Source organism: Erithacus rubecula, assembly GCF_903797595.1.
Source record: "Erithacus rubecula genome assembly, chromosome: 17".
NCBI lineage: Eukaryota > Metazoa > Chordata > Aves > Passeriformes > Muscicapidae > Erithacus > Erithacus rubecula.
The window spans coordinates 2,580,879-2,602,935 of record NC_136669.1 but is presented as its reverse complement, the minus strand read 5'-3'; the positions used below and the strand labels follow the sequence as shown (position 1 = coordinate 2,602,935).

General features: G+C 41.0%; 2 protein-coding genes across 3 annotated transcripts in view; one reads left to right on the top strand and one right to left on the bottom strand.

Annotated features, from left to right (window-relative positions):
• The window catches only part of TRRAP (transformation/transcription domain associated protein), a 72,581-nt gene extending 59,236 nt beyond the window's left edge, over positions 1-13,345 (bottom strand). The window contains exons 1-19 of one of the 2 annotated variants that reach the window (XM_079321209.1): positions 13,148-13,345; positions 12,284-12,434; positions 11,869-11,918; positions 10,781-10,891; positions 10,139-10,243; positions 9,461-9,544; positions 8,665-8,721; positions 7,960-8,085; positions 7,575-7,652; positions 7,258-7,346; positions 6,913-7,009; positions 6,424-6,562; positions 5,853-5,931; positions 4,686-4,920; positions 3,622-3,949; positions 3,412-3,509; positions 2,547-2,741; positions 1,828-2,019; positions 362-527 (exon numbers count right to left, since the gene is read on the bottom strand). In XM_079321209.1, coding sequence (XP_079177335.1) covers positions 362-527; positions 1,828-2,019; positions 2,547-2,741; positions 3,412-3,509; positions 3,622-3,949; positions 4,686-4,920; positions 5,853-5,931; positions 6,424-6,562; positions 6,913-7,009; positions 7,258-7,346; positions 7,575-7,652; positions 7,960-8,085; positions 8,665-8,721; positions 9,461-9,544; positions 10,139-10,243; positions 10,781-10,891; positions 11,869-11,918; positions 12,284-12,383 — 2,329 coding nt within the window. In that variant the 5' untranslated portion in view covers positions 12,384-12,434; positions 13,148-13,345. Of the gene's footprint in view, positions 1-361; positions 528-1,827; positions 2,020-2,546; positions 2,742-3,411; positions 3,510-3,621; positions 3,950-4,685; positions 4,921-5,852; positions 5,932-6,423; positions 6,563-6,912; positions 7,010-7,257; positions 7,347-7,574; positions 7,653-7,959; positions 8,086-8,664; positions 8,722-9,460; positions 9,545-10,138; positions 10,244-10,780; positions 10,892-11,868; positions 11,919-12,283; positions 12,435-12,900; positions 13,027-13,147 lie in introns of those variants that run through there. The other variant, XM_079321208.1, reaches the window with a different exon arrangement.
• A 517-nt stretch (positions 13,346-13,862) lies between these two features.
• TMEM130 (transmembrane protein 130) lies at positions 13,863-21,848 on the top strand. Its single transcript, XM_079320402.1, has 8 exons — positions 13,863-14,098; positions 16,511-16,801; positions 17,699-17,867; positions 18,293-18,462; positions 19,107-19,191; positions 19,468-19,670; positions 20,644-20,753; positions 21,472-21,848. Exons 1-8 carry the CDS (start codon positions 14,029-14,031, stop codon positions 21,646-21,648), a joined length of 1,275 nt encoding a protein of 424 aa, XP_079176528.1. The 5' UTR covers positions 13,863-14,028; the 3' UTR covers positions 21,649-21,848.
• The last annotated feature ends 209 nt before the right edge of the window (positions 21,849-22,057 follow it).

Sequence of the window (22,057 nt, the reverse complement as noted above, 5' to 3'; positions counted from 1 at the left end):
CCTACTCACTCATCCCTCAAATGCTTCGTGCCAAAAAAGTTACCCACTGCAAAAAAAATTAAAAAAAACCAAACAAGTAGAAGAAACAAACATAAAACCACAACAGCTCCATAATGAAAAGAAGAAAAACAAGCAGCAGAAATTGTGAAGCAGCCAAAACTATGGAGCCTGAAGCAGCTGATAGTAAATGAAAACAAGCACATTCAAGGTATTTAAATCAATCACTAACTCAAAATCAGAAGCTACTTATTAGGGGTAGGGCTTTAGTTTTGAGAGGTTTTTAACTACATAACATAACTTTATTACTACTATTCACATAAAAAGTCAGAAGCTGGGGTGGGGAAAGAAGGTATTTTTCTACCTTGCAGTAAGTTTGGTAACAGCGGCAAGAATTCTTGGTATAACAGATCATGACTGCCTCCTCCAATAGATCTGAACAGTGCTCTGAGCAGCAGGAAATAGTTATAGGGCTCTTTGGCAGTCTGTGCAAGTTCCATAGAGCTGTTCACAATCTTGTGCAAATGTGGCTATAAAGAAAATAAAGCTCGAAGATTAATTTTACCATCGTCGTACTGTACAAGAGTTTAGCATGAGATTCTGCAAATCTGACACAATGAAAAAAATATTTCCTCTCAAGTACCTGGGAAGATGGAGCAGAAATCAGAGGTGTCAGAATGACAAGAGAGGACACTTAACAATATTAATTTATCCCTGATCTAATTGCATCGCTAGTTCTTCATTTTTGGGAATGTTAAAATTTTATTTTGAAAAAGAACTCTCTCAAGTTGGAAAGGCAGTGGAACTGGTAGCCTTTCTAAAGCAGAAGACATCTTGCAAAAACACCTTCCAAGATTCATTTTAAACCAGAGACAAACAGTAACATGTCTGGATATTATATTACAGAAAAAAAAAAAAGTAACAGAAGCATGAAACTGTGAAGGTAGTAAATGACACTCTTTAAGCTTCATCTCCATCTTATAAAATCCAAATGAACTTTGATTCTGATGACAAACTGCAAGAATTAAAGCAAGATTATGTGAATATTGCTTCATATTACTGTTAGTTTTCAAAGATTCTGGGAAATTGGTAATCCCCCCTCTGTTCTACACAGTTACCTGTATCAGAAATTTTGTTTGGTACAAAGTACAAGGAAGAAAAATTGAAGAGAAATGATGAGAGAACAATTAGTGTTCCATTAAATTCTTAATGTCTTTTCTAGATACAGGCAGCTGCTGCTTTTATAAGGAAAGTGCACTCTTGCTACAAGCTCAGCATTTCTAAATTCACTGAATAATGAGATGATCTCATCAACATAAATAGATCCTTGGAATACACAATATGCTGTCAGTAGAAAAAAATAGCATTCCTCAAACCCAGACTTTCCAAGAGCATAGAAAAAATATAACTCAAAAGGCACATGCCACTAAATATGACATGAGTGACCAAGATTCACCAACACACAAAAAAGTGATTTCAATCCAAGCAAAAGTCTTAAGTTGATACAGAAACAAAGGGAGAAAATATGCAAGAATTTATGCATGTCCTGACCATGAAGTTACATGGGCTTATGGCAATCACAGAACACAGTCATTATCAGCCATTTATACTCAGAATTAGTACATCACTTCATAGTTTCAAATATGAAGAAAACATTCACAGAAATCACCTCTTATAAACAAGACAATGTACTTGAAATTTGGAAAAAAAGGGAGATGTGTCACAAATGGTGCTTCAAACATTAAATGACTCTCAAATATTAGACTGTGCAAAACTCTTAAAGAGTGTTGTTTTAAAAGCAGACTTATTTTTAACACAAATGACCTTTACCTTCAGCATTTGTTCATTTTCAGCTGCAAATAGTGAAACTGAGCCAAAGACTAACTTGAACAGCTTGAGATACAGATTGGAGAGTTCCACATTAGAGCCCATTTCTGGCAGACGGTCCAGAAGATACTCCACCAAAATGGTTGCAAAGAGAGCAGAGGTAGTAGGGTTTGCCAAGAAAGAATTGGCAACAATCTATAAAAGGAAACCACAAAGAACTTATTACTGCTGTAATAAAAAGAACAAAAGGATAAATGCATTATCCATAAAAAAAAACAAAGACAAATTTCTTTCCCCATCTCCGCTGCTGCCCAAGTGATTCTGTTTGTCCTCAGAGGAAAACAGTATGCAGCTTAATGTTGAAGTGTTAGGTTAAATTTTAAATGGATATTATAGGATTTGAATTCTGTAAACAGTAGAACATTAGCACAACAACCTGAACAAAACAAATCCATAATGTTCAGTACTTTTCAAGAATTAAGTCCATTCATATCTTCTAAATTAAGTGTTGATGTTTGCATTGCATCACTTAGGTAAGGTGTTTTTAAAAATCCATCTTTGAATTATTCTCATAGACTATTCTTTATATAGACTCTTTCAAATCTCACATGCTAATTTCAATATCATTATTGATAATTCCATGTCAGTCATATGTACTTCAAGGCATAAGCTGTTTCCCCCATGCTGTTCATTACCAATTTAAAAAGTAAACAAGAACATACCTGAAGAGCATAGTTCTTAGAGATCCTCTCCACCATGTAAGGAACAGTAGTTTGAAAGATTTCTTTAAAAGTCAAAGGGTTCATCATTGTGAACACACCAGCAAAATGCTCCAGAACTTCCTTTTCCTCTTTCATCCTGACTGTCTGACAGTTTGCTACTCGGACATATGTCTGTCCATTTCCTGCTATTTGCACCTACAAATTGAAAAAATGTGCAATTGAGAAATAGCAATTGAGAAAACACACACTGGTTACAGAATTTGAGTAGCTTACTCCCCATTATTGTTAAAATTGCTTTTGAAAGTAACAGAGATTTTTTGGGTTTTACATGCAAGCCACACACAACTAGAAGTTGGGCACAAGAGCCAACCATGACAAAAATACTAAAATTGAGCATTTTCAGAACAGATTTTAAAACTAGGAAGTAACAAATGGAGAAGGATAACAGTAGAAGATATCAGTGTATTTGTAAATTACTTAATACCCAATCAAACATATTTATATTTCATTAGTACTTTGTATCTACAGAAGATAAACACAGATATGTGAATGCCTCAACTGTTAGCTAAACTATCTTTCAAGGAAAGATTTAACTGATCATATGAAAGACAATTATCTCCAGCCTGACCTGCCTGCATGAACAGACAAAAACAGCTGTTGAAAAATAATCTGTTGCTTGCAAATAGTAAGTACATTAAAATTCACTTTTGAAATTAATTTTTCATATTGAGCATTTCTCAATAGCTGTGGCCCCAATTAAAGAGTTAGTGAAAATAAATGTAATCTGTGTTTTAGCTGACAAACAAATCCTTATTAAAAGATCAAGCATACAGTAACTGTATAAATAGAAGTACAGGTTACATACCTGATAAATATCTAATGCTTGCATTGCATATTTTACCAGTTTTATATAGATTTGAGTCTCCTTCGGTTGCAACTGCTTATTAGGAATGAATTGTGCTTCTGAAAGAATAACAAGAGAGCTAAGCATTAAAAATACCATTTGCTTTCATCCTAGAGAGGCTTTTTTCTGTAGAATTATGAGAGATAAATGCAATTAAAAGTGCAGTTTTACCACCAGGAGCTTTGCATGAGGTGATGCCCCACGTGATGGTCTTGACCCCGCAGACCAAAGTTTTCACTAAGCTGCGGCAATCCGTGACCTGAAACGTCTGCTTGTCTTCTTTTTCCTTCTCCCCTTGTTTCTCAAACACAGGTACTGGTGCAGGGGCCACAGGAGTGGCTGGGGCAGGAGATGGGACAGGAACAGGGGCTGCATTTGCTGCTGTGGGCACTCCAGGTAAAGCAGCTTCGGCTGCCCCAAGCTCAGACTGGGGCTTGCACTTCTTAAAAATGACAGAGAGCTGGTAGCGTGCTATGGTGTGGAATTTCAGAACAAACACCTAAAGGAGATCAAAGAGCAGGGAGGGGGGGAAAAGAGAAAGAAAATAAGTTTCTTCTTCAAAAATCATCCTAAATTTAATAGTACTAATATTTCAAATCAGCATACTGAGAGCAATCAAACTTACAGCTATTTTTGAAGTCATTCAAATGACAGCAAACATTTTTAGGTGTATCAATAAACTAGTTTGCCTTCTTCAAACAACTAGTGCATCCCTGATTTTCAAAAATATAAAAACCATCTCCATATAAACATCCTTAAAAAAGATCATTAGGTCTTCAAAGAGCAGATATTTCTAATTGTCCAGATTGTACTGTACCATGTCAAGGACCTGTGTGAAGATTCTCTTTCAAGGCTTTAAAAAAACCAACAACAAAAAGCACCCATAACCAGAAGGCATTAAAAATACAATTCTTGCACACTCTTACTCAAGAAAGAAAAGATTGTAACTAAAATTTAGAATAAAATAATTTTGAAAAACCTAAGCTACTCAAAACAGACATTCAATTTGCTGCTTTGAAACTGGCCACTAAATGAAGCTGAACTAAAGCATCTCCACTACACTTGAGATATTATCCCAGCTGCAGAGCATTTTAAAGAGCCCTTCTCTGAAGCACTAAAGTGAAATACAGTACATATTCTCATATCTGAAGAAAGGAGAAGGTAAGATGTGATTGACAGCATACTACAAAACAGGATATCCAAGCAATTATCAAATGCTTTAAACAAATCAATACCTCCAGCATTCTCATAAGGATGTCTCTCCCATTTCCATTTTCCTGTTCACTTTTAGACCGGATGCAGTCTACCAAATTTAGCAGGAGCTTGCAAGACATGGTCTGGATACTGCTTGGCAAGGATTCATCATCAATGTTCTTGGCAAAGAGCTGGACAGCCAGGGAGAGGTCATTGAGAGGCAAATGCTGCCGCACGTGATGCACCAGGTCTGCCAGAGTGCTGTATGCAAGGGGTCTAAAGCAAAGCAAGGAATGAGAAGAACACAGTGAGCACAACTAAAAATGTTGTTATGTAAACAAATAATTATTGCCTGGAGATACTCCCCAGATTTCTCAGTGTAAATTTTCTACTTTCATATGCAAATTCAGAGTTCACAAGGGAATTTTAACTAATCTATCCCACAACTCTGGTATTGCCTCTCTGATCTTTCTTCACTGCAGAACATCCCTCCATATATTTTTATCTACATGCAGTTAACATGCATGTTAGCCATATTTTGAGCAGTGCTGGTAATCTGTTTCATAATGAATCATAAATGATTCGTGATTTCAAAAGCAGTTATGAAAACTGATAAATGTTAAAGTAATTTCATTTAATACCAGGTAAAGAATCTAGCAGAGCAGATCTTCTAAATCTAATACATGCTGTCAATAAGATACACTTGATACTTTAACAAAAGGAATGCATTCTCCTAATTCAGATACTAATTTGGTCTGCAAACTCACCTAAAATTTAGACCACTGAAGATTCATAAAGTTAAGTATGCTCTCCATTTACTTTTTCAAATGCAAACAAGTAAGTTTTAAAGTATTCATTGACAAAACAGTCTAAATCTCATTCAGATTTCACACTGGACATAAGATATAGAGTGTTTCATGAAATATTGGGGAGATAATGTGTTGGTTTCTCTGTTTTGGTGGTCTTCCACAATTCAAAAACCTGAAATCATCTTCATACCCATTTTTTTATTTTGTCCTACACTCATATTACCATACTGTGCCATCAAAGTGTTAAACAAAAGCCACCACTAAGCAGCAGAAGCTGCTAGTAATATTATCTGAAGCAAAGATTTAGGACACTATAGAGAAGCTGCTGTGAATATTAATAATTTTCAAAGTAAGCAGCCCTGGCAGGCACTCAGATCATTACTGTCAACTGTCTCATACCTCAGAGTCTCCCGGGCAGTGTATCCAGAGCCAATCAGTATAGATTCATCAAAGAGCTTGTCCATGCATGGAATAAACTCTAGAATTAAAAAAGAAAAATGAAAAAGCCATACACAACAATTGGCAAAGGAAAAAATCAAAATAATGCTTAATAGTTAAGCACTGAACTACTTAATTTAGGTATTTAAACCAAAAGTTAGAAAGTGATTTTATCCCCAAATTGATTCCTGAAGTTTTGAAAGGCAGTGCCATCTACAAGGAAATTTTCAAACAATTTCTTGTGACTGACTGCTCCACTGACACTTTCCCCTTGAGTAATATTGCAATACCCAATCAAAGCCAATTATATTTGCAAAGAGAAAAAAATGCTCAGGTTATTTACAAGTTTGAACAACTTTTTGTATATAACTAATGAATTACTTGAAACAACAGGTTGGGTAACCTGCACACAACAATTCTATTTGGCCTGGCATCCTGTGATATCCAATGTAAGTCAGTAAAATACCTCTTAAATTGACAGAAAAAGCAGAAATAGCAGTTTACAGGTACATTTACAAAAAGTGCTACGTACGGCTCCTCAGGTCTGTTGTCAGGATGTGCTTAGCAGCAATCAGCAGCTCCTTCCTGAGGTGTGCTGTTTCAGCTGGGCAGTTGGACAGCAGCTGCAACATTCCTTTCACCATTTGCTGAGAATATTTAGCCACCAACTCCTACAAAAAAAAATTATAATAATATGAGCACAACTACTACAACATTTTATTCCGAAGGTTTGTGTTACATTTGTGAACTAAAATTCACAAGTGTCTCTCCCAAAATCTAATCCTAAAACAAAAATACCATAGTAATTCCACAAATGCCCAGGGAGGGAGATATTTAAATTTGTATTCATATGAGGATATTTTTGAAAGGATAACCAAGTACAGCTCCACCTTCAGATATTCTACACAAATGCTCCTGCCTCCAACCCCTGATGTACTGCAGCCATGCAGGTCACTTGCCTGCCATAAAGCAACTAGAAACTTGATGCATTAAGTACCAAAGTAATAAAAATTCATCCTACCTGGTAAATTCTGATGATGTAAGCCAAGAAGGACAATGTTTTAATCTGAGCAGCAATAAAATCAGCATACAACTCTTTGTTATAGAGTTTATGTTGTCTGAAATTAAAACAAGCAGTGATTACAATTTTGTTTCTCCCCTTTAGTGCCTTCACTCAGAAAATTCAGTGAAGTTCCAAATTACATCAAATACTTAAAAATTTTAGTCAAATAATTGTTGCTACTTTTGAGATTAAAAGCAGTAAACTAGAATCAAAAATCACTACATAGAAGACAAAAATATTTTGAGCAATATTAAATGACAAGTTTATCTCAAGTATCATCAAAATACTGTTAAATGCTCTTACCTTGCTTGAGCAGAAACCTGTATTATAATAGTGTTCATAATCAAGGGCACAAATTCAGCTACTACATTATGAATGTTCAGTTTGTAGAGCTGAAAAAAAAAAGAGTATTATTATAGAAATTTACAAGTCACACTTGCAGTCAAATTACTGGAGAGCTTATAAGAAAAAAACTAAGACATCCCACCAGGTCATTTTTAGATGATATTTCAATTTCAAAAGTATATCACATTCATTTTTACTAATATATTAGCCAAGAAAAGTTACATGAGCCATTCAGTAAGGAAGTATTTACATGCAAAATACTGAAGTGTACTAACCTGATACATGAGAACAACAATAATAGGCAGCTCAGCCAAGACCTTCAGTGACAGAGATCCTCTGGGAATTATTGAATGCTGAAAGAAATAATGCATGCTTTATAAACAGTCTAATTATTAATTCAAAAGAGTATGTAAAACACAGAAATTGCTGATTTTAGTAGCACTATATTTAACAATTATAACATTTAAAACACACAAAAGCATTGGGTATTACATCAAATAAAAACTCTGTAATTACAGCTGCATACAAAATATCTGGGAAGCTTCAATCAGCTTCTACAGAAAAGTTTAGATAAGAAAAACAAGGAAAAAAGAAGTCTGGTTTTTTTGCCTGGCCTCATGATGTGTGTTGCTGTGCACAGACAGTCCCCAGGACACTCACTGTCCTCGTTTCGCTGTCCTCCCGCTCAGGGTTCACCTTCACCACGATGGTTGTAATCATGCCAACCATCTCAGGGGTGGGAACAGTGTTCTCTGGAATCACCTGAGGGTTCTCAAAGTACCGATTCTGCGAGCAAAGAGCAAGAGGAAAATATCATTGTGTCAGTAATAGCCAAAAGAACATCCATCTGCTCAGAACTCCTCCATGTAACTCCCCCCAGAGCAGAGTTCTGCTCTCTGCAGGTGATGTTTGCATTGCAGCTCTGCCTGGGCCACACACACACCCCCTGCAACCCTTCCTGCAACCCCCCAGCCAAGGAGGCTCTTCTGAAAAAGGAAAGCATCCCAGGAGGTTACTCTGTATCAGGGAGGGAAGATTAGACTGTCACCTTTCCCTTAAAAACAGACACATTTGGCTACATGGAAACAACTGCAGCCAACCTCACCCTGCTTCAGAACCACACCTCACCTCCATGCTCTCCTACCAGTAACAGAGTGCCTGAAACAGAAGGTTTTCCACATCATAACGTGTATGTCACCATTTTTAGACATAGTTTTGATAAATAGATTCATTCAAACTGCATTTCCTCTGTATTGAATGCACGAGATGCAAAACAATTATGTCAGCATCTTTTAGAGGTAAAATTAAGGAAAAAAACTTGTTTTCTGAGTACAGCAAAGGCAATTTAAGAAATAAAAAGCTTACCACTACTTTTGGAAGTTCCTTGTAAATCTGTTTCACAAAGTCCAAAAAATGATGAATCTAGGAAGGAAGAAATCAGTTGCCATAAAGACATTTTTAAAAAATAATTTTAAAACCACAGTCTTGGAGTCTCTGTATTAACAGTACAAATACATAAAATCTCTACTCACCAGATAACATTTTCATGATAACTGAAAATAATTTGAAAGTGTTCTCCTACCTCCTCTTGCTCTGTCAGTATTAATTCAAATTTCACTTAGAATCTGATCTACCTATCACCTCTACATAGTTCCAATACAATATTGTTAGGTATAATTACTATGGAACAACTAAGTCTTCCCAAGAGAAAATCAAGGCAAAAGGCAAGAGGATAACAATGCAAACTTCCAAATTCCCCTTGATGAGTCACAGGAGAGAAGAGGAGAGGCAGGAGAAGTCAAAGTAAACTCCTTTTTCAGGATTTTCCTTTACAGGTTAAAAAGGCATCAATTCTCTTCCTTTGTGTGGGAATTTTATTCCTTAGATTGATCATATTGTCCATAAATATTTAAACCAAGTACAACTAAACTTAAACAGTTTGGGTTTTTTTTCCCTAGGGGTGCTAGTATTATGCAATCCTCTTCTAAAAATTAGTTTAAGGTTAAAAAAAAAAAAAGGAAAAAAATAAACATATAGTTACCACAACAGGTCAGGCAACATAAAAAAACAAGAGCAAAACAAAGCAATCAGCCCACTTGAACAAAATAGCAAATCTAAAGAGCAGCAAGTTTTATACCATGTAACAAGAGTTATGACTCACTTCTTGAGTGATTGCTGGTCGGAACTGCTTATGCAATTCAATAATTATCCTTAAGCAAATCAGTACATTTTCTTCATTCTCTGTCTAGAAAAAAAAAAAAAAGAAACATTTTAGTGAGCCTACTTTTCACTAAATTCTTCAACTACTCAGTGTGTACATCCAAACTCTGTACAATTATACTTTTCCCAACAATCTAAAATGCCCCATTAGCATAGATTTGAGTGAGCAAGATGCCTTTCCTTAGATACCCTGCAGTCCAAGAGTACAGCTGAAATTAAATCCACCCCTGGAGGAATAAAACCCAGACATTTCAACCACTCTGTACCATCAGATCTGTTCCCATTGCCCCTCAAACACAGACCCCCATGTGAGCTTCAAACAACAGTGTTGTGAATTCCAAGACAGAAAACAAACTCCTAAGAATAAAAAAATCTGCCAGAAAATCTTGCCCAGCATGAGAACAGTCCCCTGCACTTGTACAATCCAAGTTTCTCCAAAGGGCAGAAGAGAACATGGAGAAAACTTGTAAGAGAGGGCATGGGTGAAGCTTAAATAGAATGTCCTGCCATTTCTGCTCCAGCAGCACAGCTATTGAAAATCCTGCCCCCAGCAAATTCTGCAGATGGAGAAAGTAGAGGAAAATATTTCTGAAAATTTCAAAGAGGAAGTAAAAAATACCTCTAGAAATCTGAACATCACAGACAGGATGTTTTTGGTATGAAGACGAAGATGTTCATTTGTTGGTATTCTGTGAATTATTTCAAGCACAAGCTTTCGGAGTTGCTGTTAAAAAAAAAAAATAAAATAGTGATGTGACAGAACTTTTTGAAAAGCCTACAAAACCCAACAATTGGTTGCAGCATCTTTTTTAGTTTAATAATTCTGAAAAAAAAATCCATTTTATTTCATATAGACAGAGTCTTGTATACAAAGACATAATCCTTCCTACTACTCACCTATGTGAATGAGGCAAATTTAAGAAATTTACAGTTGAAAAATTAGACTTTTTTTAAGGAATGCAATTTTAAGTATTTCATGACAAAGATTCAACTTTTGCCTTTCATTCCCAACCTCCAGTAAAGTCAGTAATTTGTGGCAATGTGTAGCATTTCAGTAAGAAAGCCAAATCTGTTGCACCTACTTTTCCTCCTGTTTCACAGAAGCCCAGATTAGCAAAGTTTATAAGTAATTAATTTAGAAACAGGACTTCTTCACTTCCACCCCAAATGACAGATCTATTTTTAACAATTCTTAAATCAGTTCATCAGGTTAACCAAGGATTTCACAGCAAAAAGGCAGGACATGCTCAACACAGCTTACCTGTGCTGGCTTCTCCTGCAGAAACTGAACTTCCCCATCCTGTAGAAAGGTGAGAAAGCGAGGGATGATGTGCTCCAGGAAGGTAGAATATTGAGGGGATGATGTCACATTCTAATCAAGAACAAAAAATGGGCAGTTATAAAACAGACATCACAGAGATTATACTGAGATTATACTCAGTTACATTCAAAATCACTATTAAATGTTTTCAGTGAATTTTGAATAGATTCCATGACTAAGGGTCTGCTGACACACACAAAGAACCAAATAAATTCCAAGGGAACATTAGCAAAACAAATCCTGAACAAGTTCTTCCCTACTGATGGGAAGAGCAAAGAAAATCAACCAAGTCTTCAGATTCTAAACAGATCACCAGACTAGGCAGTTAAAACTATTCTTTTAGTCAGAAAAAATTTTTTCAGAAATAGCTTAAGCAGATAAAAAACACCACAGGAATGATTTTTAATTTTCTGTAACTTCAGAACAGGCACAACTAACAACTAGGTATTAAATTAAAGTGTAATTTCTGCTAACACAAGAATGGGTTAACTTGTGCTTCACATTTTCTCTGCTGCTCATCTAAAATGATGATCCATCACTCCACCACCATGCAGAAGATGTCACTGGAGACATCTCCACTCCTGATGTCAGATTCTGCATCTGACAGCTCCTCTCTCCTACCATGGAATACTCAGAGCAATCAGAAGGGCCTCTGTTTCACAAGGGCACAATACACATTTGAACTACATAAAAGAAAGCTTTAAATACAGCCATTTAATAGCATTCAAAAAATAGAAGAAAAAATCCCTTACTTCACTTTTATTTAAATGCTTAACGAATAAAGATTTGGCAATTAAAGCTCTCTAATTGCAATTCTTCAACTGCCTGGTTAATTCCTAAATACAAACCTAAAATCAATGACTTGTAGTGATATAGCTCACAAGTCACAGGATGCTACTATTAATTTTTTAACTGCATAATATCAGAATTCAATTAATATGCACTAAGGACAAGAAAGGCTGCTATTGCAGAAAGTTAGAGGGTTTTTGTTGGGTTTTGTTGCTTGGGGTCGTTATTTTTTCATTTACCTCAAAATTCTCACTGACTTCTTGCATCATTTTCAATTTGGTTTCATCAGCTGAAAATGGAAATTCAAGCAAAAAAAAAAAAAGTGAGTGTAAAACTAGGTGATAAAGCAAAACACCAGGCTCATTGATCAAAGAAGCAATCAGATCTTATCAGTTTAGCTATCACTGCCCAATTATAAGACACACAGCTCTCTCAAACAGCCACCACACAACTGCACACACACACACACACACCTTACTCACTTTGGCTCATGCAAGTGTTTCTCATCATTTTGCTTCTTCAAAAATCAAAACTCTAACAAATTTCAAAGTGAATTCGACAGATCTCACATTTATTAAATGTCAGAACAAGGCTGCAACACTTGTGAAACAAACTACTGAAGATCTTCAATTTTCAATAAGAAAAGTCTCTTACGTGTATTGACATCTGTAAGAGCAGCCACAAACTGAAGGTATTTTTTCATCAAAGTGGTTTGGTCCACCACCGTAGGCCCTTGTGCTGAAACAAATGCCATCTTGGAGGAGGAAAGATCAGCTTTCAGTACAGAAAATCAGCATCAACACACCTACAAAAGAATACAGAAGTATTTTAGTTTGCATGGCTTGTTAACAGCAGCTATCCCATCACCTACACCCATTCTTCCAACACACTGAAGACGACCACCTTTTCCAAAAACCACAACTGTAACTTGCTCAGGCTCACAAATACAACACCAAGCATGTACAGCACTCACCGCGACAGGACTGTGCTAACAGATATAACTTATTGAGCGTTTCACAGCACAAACACTCACGAGTTCTGCCCGGTCCCCCTGGCAGCAGCAGGCTCGGGCTCAGGGATGTCACCTGTCACCTGTCACCTGCCCTCCGCCCCGCCACACCCCAAACTCACAGCGACGCCGGGGCCGCCAGCAGCGCTCCTGCCAACACAGGCAGCCCAGAACCGCATCCCCCCTTGGGAGAGCGGCCACCTCCCTCCTCGCTGCGGTTTCTCGTCAGTTTCGCTCCCGGCCCGCGCCCCGCGCCCCTCACCTTCCCCGCCGCAGCGCTGCTCGCCCGGCTCTCCGCCCGCCGCCAGGGCGCCATCACGCCGAGCCCATCTCCGCCCTGCGAACACGGGCACCGTGAGCGGCCGCAGCGCCGCTTCCCCCCCGTCCCTCAGCCCTCCCGGTGCCGCGCTCGGCCCCAGGCCCCCGGCGGGGCTCCGGCCGCTCCCGCCCGCCCGCCCCCGCCTCCCGCAGGCCCGGGCCGCAGCGGGCGGCGCCGCCGCGCTCCTCACCCCCGGAACCGCCCGCCCGCGGCCCCCCGGCTCCCTCCTTTGTTGCTCCCGGAGGCCGCCGGCAGCGCATGGGCGCGACGGAAGCGCCCGAGCCCAGTTCCGGCCGCCTCCTGGCGGTGCCGCCTCCTCCCGGTGCCGCCTCCCGCGCCTCTCCCCGGGCGGAGGCGGGCGCAGCTCCGCGGCACCGCCCGCTCCTTTCCCGGCCCTGCCACCCCGGCCCGCCCCTGAGAGCCGCCTGAGGCGGGCCCCGGTGACAGCGGGCCAGGAGTTACCGGGGCAGCGGCCGGTGCCTCCCGCCAGCGCAGGGCCCAGCCCGGCCCGCCGGCAGCCAAGCGCCCTGGGAGACTGATCCGCCACAAGAAACAGAACGGCGGGCGGGAGCGAGAAAGCGCTTCGGATGTTGAGTTCAAGAAAATAAAAGATATAAAAGTGAACGAATTAAAATCGCAATATACAAAAAGAAATAGGTAAAAGCAAAATAAAGCGACAAAAAAAAGACACCAGAAAGCCACATTCCGGCGCTTCTGCTGTCGCTTCTCAGCAGCAGCGCACCCGTTACAGGCCGTTCGGAGCGCTGCGGGACCGGTAACAGCAGCCGAGCTGCCCCGGCGGGGACACGAACCCTTCACACGGGCTTGCCGCAACCAAAGCGCAGCGCAAACCCCTTCCCAAACGCTCCGGGGCAGACGCGAGGCGTTTGTGTTTTTTATTGACTATTTGTTGCAGCCGGCGGCAGCTCTGCAGCCCGGTGGCGCTGGCAGCGCGGCCCCGCAGGAACTGCCCCCGGGAGAGGCGGGGGAGCGGCCCCGGGGCGCGGACACAGCAACCGCAGCGCGGCCGGACCCGCTCCCGCTGCCGGCGCCGGCCCCGCCGCGCTCAGCATGCTGTGCTGCACGCTGCTGCTGCTGCTGCTGCTGCTGCAGCTCTGCCACGGTCGCTCCCCGGCCGCAGGTAAGGAAGGGGCCGCCGGTCTGTGCTGGCATCGCCGCCGGGGAGCGGGCGAGGGGCGCGGGGGAGAGGGCTCAGAGCTCAGGAGTGAGCTGAATCACGGGTGGGGATGGTTTCCTGCCCGAGCCTGATAGTTGTGACGAGGGATGGAAGCGGCTCAGAGTTTATTTTCAGGCGCTGATCGTGGTGCCTGCAGTGAAGGTGGGGCATCCCGGGCAGCCGCGGTTCTGCTTTGCACTTCCAAGCCAAAAGCTGCGCTTCTGCTTCCTCCGCTGACCCCGCGCCGCGGGTCACACGGCACCGGGGCAGCTGCTGTCCCTCTCTGTGACACTGACAGAGCTCCGCTCTGCAGAGAGGTCGGACAGGCAGGAGAAATCCCTGAACTGGATGGAGAGTCTTGCTGTGCCGGTCACTCCCTGGGTGACCTTGAGTTAGCCACTGGAGCTCCAGCTGCTGCAGCTGTTGGGCCGGTTTGGCCCTGCTTTGTAAAGCACTGATAACCTCCAAGGAGAAGTGCTAGATAAGCATGAGGCAGTCGGCTATTTTTTCCTGAATTCTGCTGAAACCAAGTGGAGCGTAGCCTGAATCTTCTAGAGACATGAAACCTCCCTCTGCCAAGTTTCATCAAATCACAAGCATTTCTCTTTGAACACAGAAAACTGAACTCAGGGTCGTTTCTTGTGCTGTGGAATGAGAACAGTAGTGTTACAGTTCAGTTCTTCTGCCTTCAGAACTGTTCAGCACCTTAACCTGTAAAATATAATGCAGGCACAAACTCTGTCTCTTTCATCCCATCCCAAGCTGATGGGTGCAGAAAAGCCAGCAGTGCTCCCTTCGTATTAGAGGTCATGGATGAGTGAGAAATGCAGTTTCTAAAGGTCAAAGATTCAGGTCCCTGTGTCAGTCTGGTGGCTGCTGAGAGAGAGGATAAGGAAATACACCTGCATTAGAACCTCCAGCTCTTTTGCTCTGCCCAGCATTGCTGAAGAGAGAGAGCCAGGCAGAGCTCAGACACAGGGAAGGGAGCATGCTCTGTGTTAGAGGCAAGCAACCAGATCCTGTTCCCAGCTCTGTCCCAATTCATGGCTATTTTGCATTTCCTGTTGTTTTGGGGCTTGAGAGTTGATTTTGTTGTTTAACACATGCACATCTTTTAATGCTGCTGCACTGCTATTTTTTTGGAAAATTTAGTGTATCCACAAAACTCAACACTGCCTGTTGCAGTGTTTGCAAGAACTGAAGTAAGCAATTTGGTTCAACATGGCAGAGAAGATAATGGTGAGTCATTCTGAGCAGCAGAGCTGGTTCAGTATCACAGGTCCTGCATCTCTAAATATGCCTTGATATTTTGTGGAATCACGGGTTGGGTTGGAAGGGACCTTTAAAGGTCATCAAGTTAAAACCCCTGCCACGAGCAGGGACATCTTCAACTGGATCTGAAGATCCAATTTTAGCTGGATCTTCTTTAGCTCAGACCCCAGTGCAACCTGACCTTGAATGTTTATACTGGGCACGCACCACCAGTGTTTCACCACCCTCATTGTGAAACATCACCTCCCTCAGCCTGCTGGCTGATCTTTATCTCAGCCTCATATCCTTCTTGGTGCACATTGTTGGCTCAAGTCCAGAATTTCATCCAGCAGTACCCCTGCATCCTTCTCTATCCCTTCATCCCCCAGCCTGTACTGAATATCACAGGTTGCCCCAATCCAGATGCAGCACCTTGCACTCAGCCTTGTTCAACCCCATGAGGTTCCCATGGGGTCACATTTTGAGCTTGTCCAGGTCCCTCTGGACAGCAACTGATCTGTCACTAGAGCATTGTACAATTTTCATTTACCTTGGGATTTTTGGTCCTCCCCTGGAAAAGGAAATTTAAGATTGACTGTAGCACAGAAAATGCTTTAACTGAGTTTTTTTATATTTACTTATGAGGAAAGTTAGAGAAACTTTTCAAGAGAGCTGGTAAAGGAGTCTGGTGAATGAAATTTCACCTGAGTTTGAAAGTTTACATTTTTTAGGGCAGAGATTAGAGCTGAGCCTCTTCCAGTAGCTGGAAGTCAAGTGATCCTGTTAGATCATTAGTGCTATGAAGCTACAGCCAGCACACAGCTCTGGGTGTGAAACCTCATCAAAGCTTTTGTGATGTTCTAGACTGAAGCTGTCTTCTACTATGAATTTTCTAGGACTCAGTCTGACATATTATTTACTGCTATTTATTGAACTCATATACACATGCAGCAGTTTCTGTTATTTAAACAATAAAAATTTATGGTGGCAAAATCTTTGCTGGGATGAGTGTCATTGTGAGTCTTAGAACTAGAGCTGACTAGTTAAAATGTATAAATAAATAAATGAAATTTAAAATGTCATACAACAAGGTTTGGTTTACTCCTTTCCCTCTGATTTCCACAGAATTGTATAGTCTGGAAATAACCAACAATGGTCCCATCACAACGGGAGCTCAAGCTACTGTTCAGGCCTGGCTAAGAATGAAGAACACAAATGTCACATCAAACTTGTATCACTTCAACTGGGTTTATGCTCCTCTGATTCTGATAGAGAAATCCGAGCAGCAGTTGAATTCTGTAATTAATGTGACTGGTGAATTTCCTGGCACTTTCTCTGTGTCTGTCTGGGTGACTCACAAAAACTGTTGGTTGTGTCGGCCGATTGCAAGAAACATCACCGTGCTTCAGATTACAGGTAAAATGGGTAAAATGCCTTTAAAACCTGCAGCTCTCCAGGAACTCAGTGTGCATGCCCTCACCAGCATCAGGAAGAAAGCCAGTGTAAATATGGCTCCTGACAACAGAGTTTGACTTGCAGCCCTGTGGCTGAAGGTAATTTGAGTGGCATGGTGCAATTGTTACCATGCTCTAGTCTCTCTACATCCAGGAAGAAAGTGTGATGTTGACTGTATTTTCCTGCCTCTGTCACTTAGAGAAACTGAACTAGAAACCAGATGCTTCAGCAGCTGCAGCTCACACATCAGCATGGGTCAGTGGTGCCCAGACTCCTAGAGCAATGCTGCTTCTTCAGCCTCCCAGCACTTCTAGACCTGAAGTTAGGATGACCATCAGCAGTGACCATCTGCTGTTTCTGCCTGTTGCATGACACAGCAAATCTTAGGCCATCAGCATGGCAGAACATTACCTTTTCTTTTAAAGCTCTGTCTGAGTGTGCTGAAATTGGATGTGAGGTCATGGCTGCATTTCCAAATGTTGCTAAGTGCCTGCTTCAGAATCTAGATGCTTGAAATTAATACCAGCTATTTTCAAATCAATAGCAAAAGTTTATATTGCACTCAATCAGTCCAGGATTATTTGTCTTAGTTCTATTTTATGATGATATTATCATGATATTTTATCATGACCCATTGTATAACACTAAATAAATATTTGAATTTCACTGCCTCATTCTCACACATGACAAGACTGAGTAATAGATACAAAATACACTTGCCCAATTGGACTGGGACACAGAAATTCTTACCCAGCACATCTGAAAGAAAGTTTTGATGCACAGAGTGTGCTGTGGAAGCATGCTGTCATTCTTCTGTCACATATGTTGGCATTCTTCTTCCTCCTTTTCATTCTGCAGAATTTATCACAGGGAATCTCACCATTGCTCAGATAGAAGACAGCAGAGTTACCACACATGGTTCTAGTTCCTCCACGGACACAGTGACCCGAATTTCTTTCTCTCTTCATGACCCAAGTCATTACTTTAAGTCAGCATCATTTGTCTACAACTGGGATTTTGGAGATGGGTAGGTGTGGTTACTTTGTTTGCTTTAATGAATATTCAAGATGGCTCTGATTCAGCTGCTCTGATTCAGAAAAAACCCAATTAAATCAGACTATTAGCTAGCAGTCTACCTGCTATAAAAGTTATTTTCATAATTCACTGAGTATTCCTATTCAATTTTGTCAATTCTTTTTAGCATTATCTTTAGCTTGATTAATTAAAAATTGAGAGATTTACTCTGGATCTTGTACTAATTGTAGTTCTATAGGAAATACCCCAGACATAAATCCTCATTTATATGGACATAAAGAAGAATTAAAATCACAGCCACTGGAACATTGTCTGTAAAGAAAATATATTTGAGCTTGTATTTTTTTTTAAACCAGAAATACACAGGCACTTGATAAAAGGCAATTTTGATTCTCCATCTTTTCCTGTTGGACCCAGGGTGTACCAGATTACCAAGGAACCCTTTGTGTACTGCAACTGCTCCTCCAAGGGGAACAGCACAGTGCATCTGAAGGCTGTGGCTGAATGGGAGCAAACTGGAAGTGTCATACACGAAAGAGAAACCATGCAGAAAACTGGTGATTTTACCACAGCTCTGGAGCTCCTGGGTAAGTGGGAAGTGCTTGAGCCTCCAAAGCAGAGCTAACCCTGTATGTGCAGCCACAACCCGGTAAGTACAGATACAATCTAGCTTTGACATGGTAACACAGCTTCAACATTGTTTCACATTGGGCAAGTCATTCCCAGAAGTGTTTCCATTGCAGAATTGACTTCGTGCTCTTCTAGGGCAGAAACACGGGGGAAAAATACAAAATCTTTCGTTTCTTTTTAATCTTACAATTTTGCTGTCTTTTTTAAAAGCCTCTCATACAATTCAAACACTTATGGTAGCTTATGGTGGAATTGTTTGTTTAGTTTACACCAGCTATCCCTGAACAATAAATTAGTAAAATCAAGCATCAGGAATGTCTTATTGGTTTGATCAGCTTCAAGAGTAAATAACACAGAATTTAAAATGTAAAGAACTAATAAAGTTGATTATACATACTAAAATGCAGACAGACAAAAAGTCAGGAAACTTATAACATCTCTAGTGGAAGGTTTCCTTTTGGGGTGTGAGACAAATAGTATTATTTGTGCTACTGATGAAACTCAAATCTGCAAGTCTGTGGAAGCAAACCTTCACTGGGATACCAGAGAGACTCACGTTTCTGCATGGAGGGTGACATGCTGGCTTTTCATCTCTTCTCAGATGCTGTTAAAAGTATCAACATAGTGGGCTCCAGAGAGACTCATGTAATGGAAAACTTGAATTTATCTCTTCATATCAATGGCACGTAAGTGGCAAACACAACTTATTTTCCCCAAAATTGTCTCTTTAAGTGTTTACCCCAGTGATTCCTAAAAAGTCAGTTGAACCCCACAGAACGATTATCTTTAAAAGCCAAAACCACCTGCCCCCTCACAGAAAATACTGTTGAATACTGCATTTTCCTGACTTGAAATGCCATGAGCTCTAAGAGTCTGAAAGACCCTGCATCTCTACAGAAAAGTAGAATCCTCTTATAAAAAGCACCTTTTTTAATCTTGCCTTTTTGCTCTTGTCTTTCCAGCCCACCACTGGCATTATGCTGGATTATAAAACCCGAGTGCATTCCACTAGAAGGTGACAAATGCCATCTGGTGGAGATCAGCGGCTCCTGCTACAACCTCAGCCACACCTTCAGGGACGCGGGGCAGTACTGCCTCAGCGTCAGGGTGGAGAAGGGCGTGACCATGCTGCAGACATACCACGGCATCAAAGTGAGGCCAGCAGGTGAGGGCAGGGACTCTGAGCACCGTGGAGAGGCCCAAACAGGGACAAACGTGGATTAACCAGCCTGCAGATGAGCTTTCAAGAGTGTGGTGTAGATCCCTAAAAGGAGAGGAATAAAAGGGAAGTGAGGATTTATAATGTGCTTGCTGTAATTGCTCTGGGCTTCTTGTGTTCTGCTGAACCCTTAGTCCCAAGAGTGTCTTGAAGCTAATAAGTACATTGGGAAGGCTGTATTACTTAAATGAAATATTTTTCACTTTAATAGTCCAGCTTTTGGAGTTAGTGAGGATAACTAGGAAAACATATGCATCAGTAACACTACCTTAATTAAGCTGTCTCAATTCTTTTTGCTTAGTTTAGTTATGGATTTTTGAGGGTAGAATTTTCTAGGCCTCCATTTGATTACAACTCTCTGTCCCTCCTGCTGGTGACCCCAGCTGGCTCCCCCATGCATGGTCACACTCTTGGGTCCCTAAAGCATCTGGGAGAGTGGTTAGGTGGCCAAGTGAAGAGGACAGGGCACAACCAGCTGTGACACAGACTGGTCACACCATGTGAGCCAGCTGTGTGCAGACAGGGCAGCACCCCAGAAGGCACTGGTGTGCACTCAGGGCTGGATCCTCTGTGCTGGAGGCTCTTGGCTGCTGTGGAGATGAGAGTCCTTCCTGTCCTCTTGGGGTACCACAAACACCCTGGGGAGTCAGGAGCTAGCAGATGTCACTGGGTGGAGGCTTTTAGGCTCTTCAAGAGAAAAGAGGGCATAAAGGGAAAGACCCTTACAAACCCCTCTCCCACTCCTAGGATTTCAGAAAAACCTGGAGTGAGCAGGGATGAAAAGTTTATTCCTTCTTACACACATCCCTTCTTTTTCCTAAAAATACTTCTAAGCATTTCTTCATTGTTACCTTCTCACTGTTGCCTTTTTCTGGAGCATTGTGTCACTCCAGGAATGTGTCCTTGTGCTTTTTCCTAGGAATCCACCCAGCTTTCTTTGTCCTGCTCTGCACTGCTCTGGTTTCAGTGATGCTGGTACTGGTGCTGTACACAACTTTTCGAAGTAACACACAAAAAGATCTCGTGGAGGTATTCAGTTACTCTTAGTTTGAGCTGGGATAGTTCAGCCATGAAAGGTATCTGATAGAAAAGGCTCTTTAATCCCCAGACAAACAGAGCAGGAGGGAGAATTTCCCTGGTACATGTGATCTGTTCCACCAAAAAACCCAAGCAGTGTAGGCAAATGAAGAAACAGCCATGTTCTGGATTGTTGCAGAGAACTCTAAATTGCCAGAATAATATTTGGCAGTTTGTTAATATTCCCAAGCAGATGCTTGCATTGAAGTATCCATTTCAGAGGATCTACCTCTAAGTAGAAAGGAGACAGTACAAGAGGATACAGGATAATAAAAATGGAGGGGAATGTAACCTAAATCAGCCCTAAATTGTTACCTACCCCTTGTATGTGGCCTCCATCTCTCCAGCTCCCTTCCATCTCTAATATACTTTCACTTGCTACAAAAGGCTTTTGCAACAATCATGAGTTCTTAAATCAAAAGTAGCTTTCCTGGTACTTTGGAAAGTACCTAATACCCTCTCCACTGTGCCACAATATAAATGATACACCTCTAGAGACACTGCCTATCAGCCATGTGCACAGCAGCTATAAATCAGAAGTCTATTTGAAGTTAGTGGCTGAGTGAAAATGGTTGAGGACCAAGTGCCATTTGTAGCCCAGTGTGTTCTTGCTGAACTTGAGCCAGTGGGAACTGAACTAAAAATGATCTTTTTGATGTTCCTTTTCCAGGTAGCTGACTTTGACTTTTCTCCACTGTCTGATGAGCACCGGTCTAACCATTCCAAGCCTGGCTGTGGCCCAGTGTGTTGCAGATCATGTTTTCTTCAACCATCAAAAGAAGCTGCTTGGGAAGGTCATGAACTTCTACATTCACTTTACAAGCCAGTCAAAATGTACACACTGTGAAGAACACATTTGCACTTTGGTTGCACTGACTGTCTAACTTTCTCAGTTAGCCTAAGTCAAAAGCCTGGTGCTGCATGAATGGTTTGGTTTTGCCAATACAATGAGGTTCACCACTTTAAGTCCAGCACTTGAGTACTTCATTCTCTGAACTTAAAAAAAAACAAGAAACACAGTAAAAGTAGCTTTGTATTTTTAACTTATACATGTATGTACATTTGCAGCTGTAAATGCAGCATTTTATTCTTATGAAAGATTGTTTTATGTGCAGGATTGCTAAATTCACTACCTCTTGTAATTTCTCTGTTCCTTCTGTTGTTTGTTTCAAAGAAGAAAATGCCTAAGACAAACATACCTCTTTTGCTATGTACAACAATATTACTGGAAATGGAAGTCACCCAAAATACTGTTG

Excerpts from the sequence above, each read along its gene's own strand:
- TMEM130 (XM_079320402.1), top strand. The coding sequence starts at position 14,029 with ATGCTGTGCTGCACGCTGCTGCTGCTGCTGCTGCTGCTGCAGCTCTGC. Across the intron at positions 14,099-16,510 it reads CGGTCGCTCCCCGGCCGCAG|AATTGTATAGTCTGGAAATA; the intron begins GTAAGGAAGGGG and ends TGATTTCCACAG. Across the intron at positions 19,192-19,467 it reads TCTCTTCATATCAATGGCAC|CCCACCACTGGCATTATGCT; the intron begins GTAAGTGGCAAA and ends TTGTCTTTCCAG.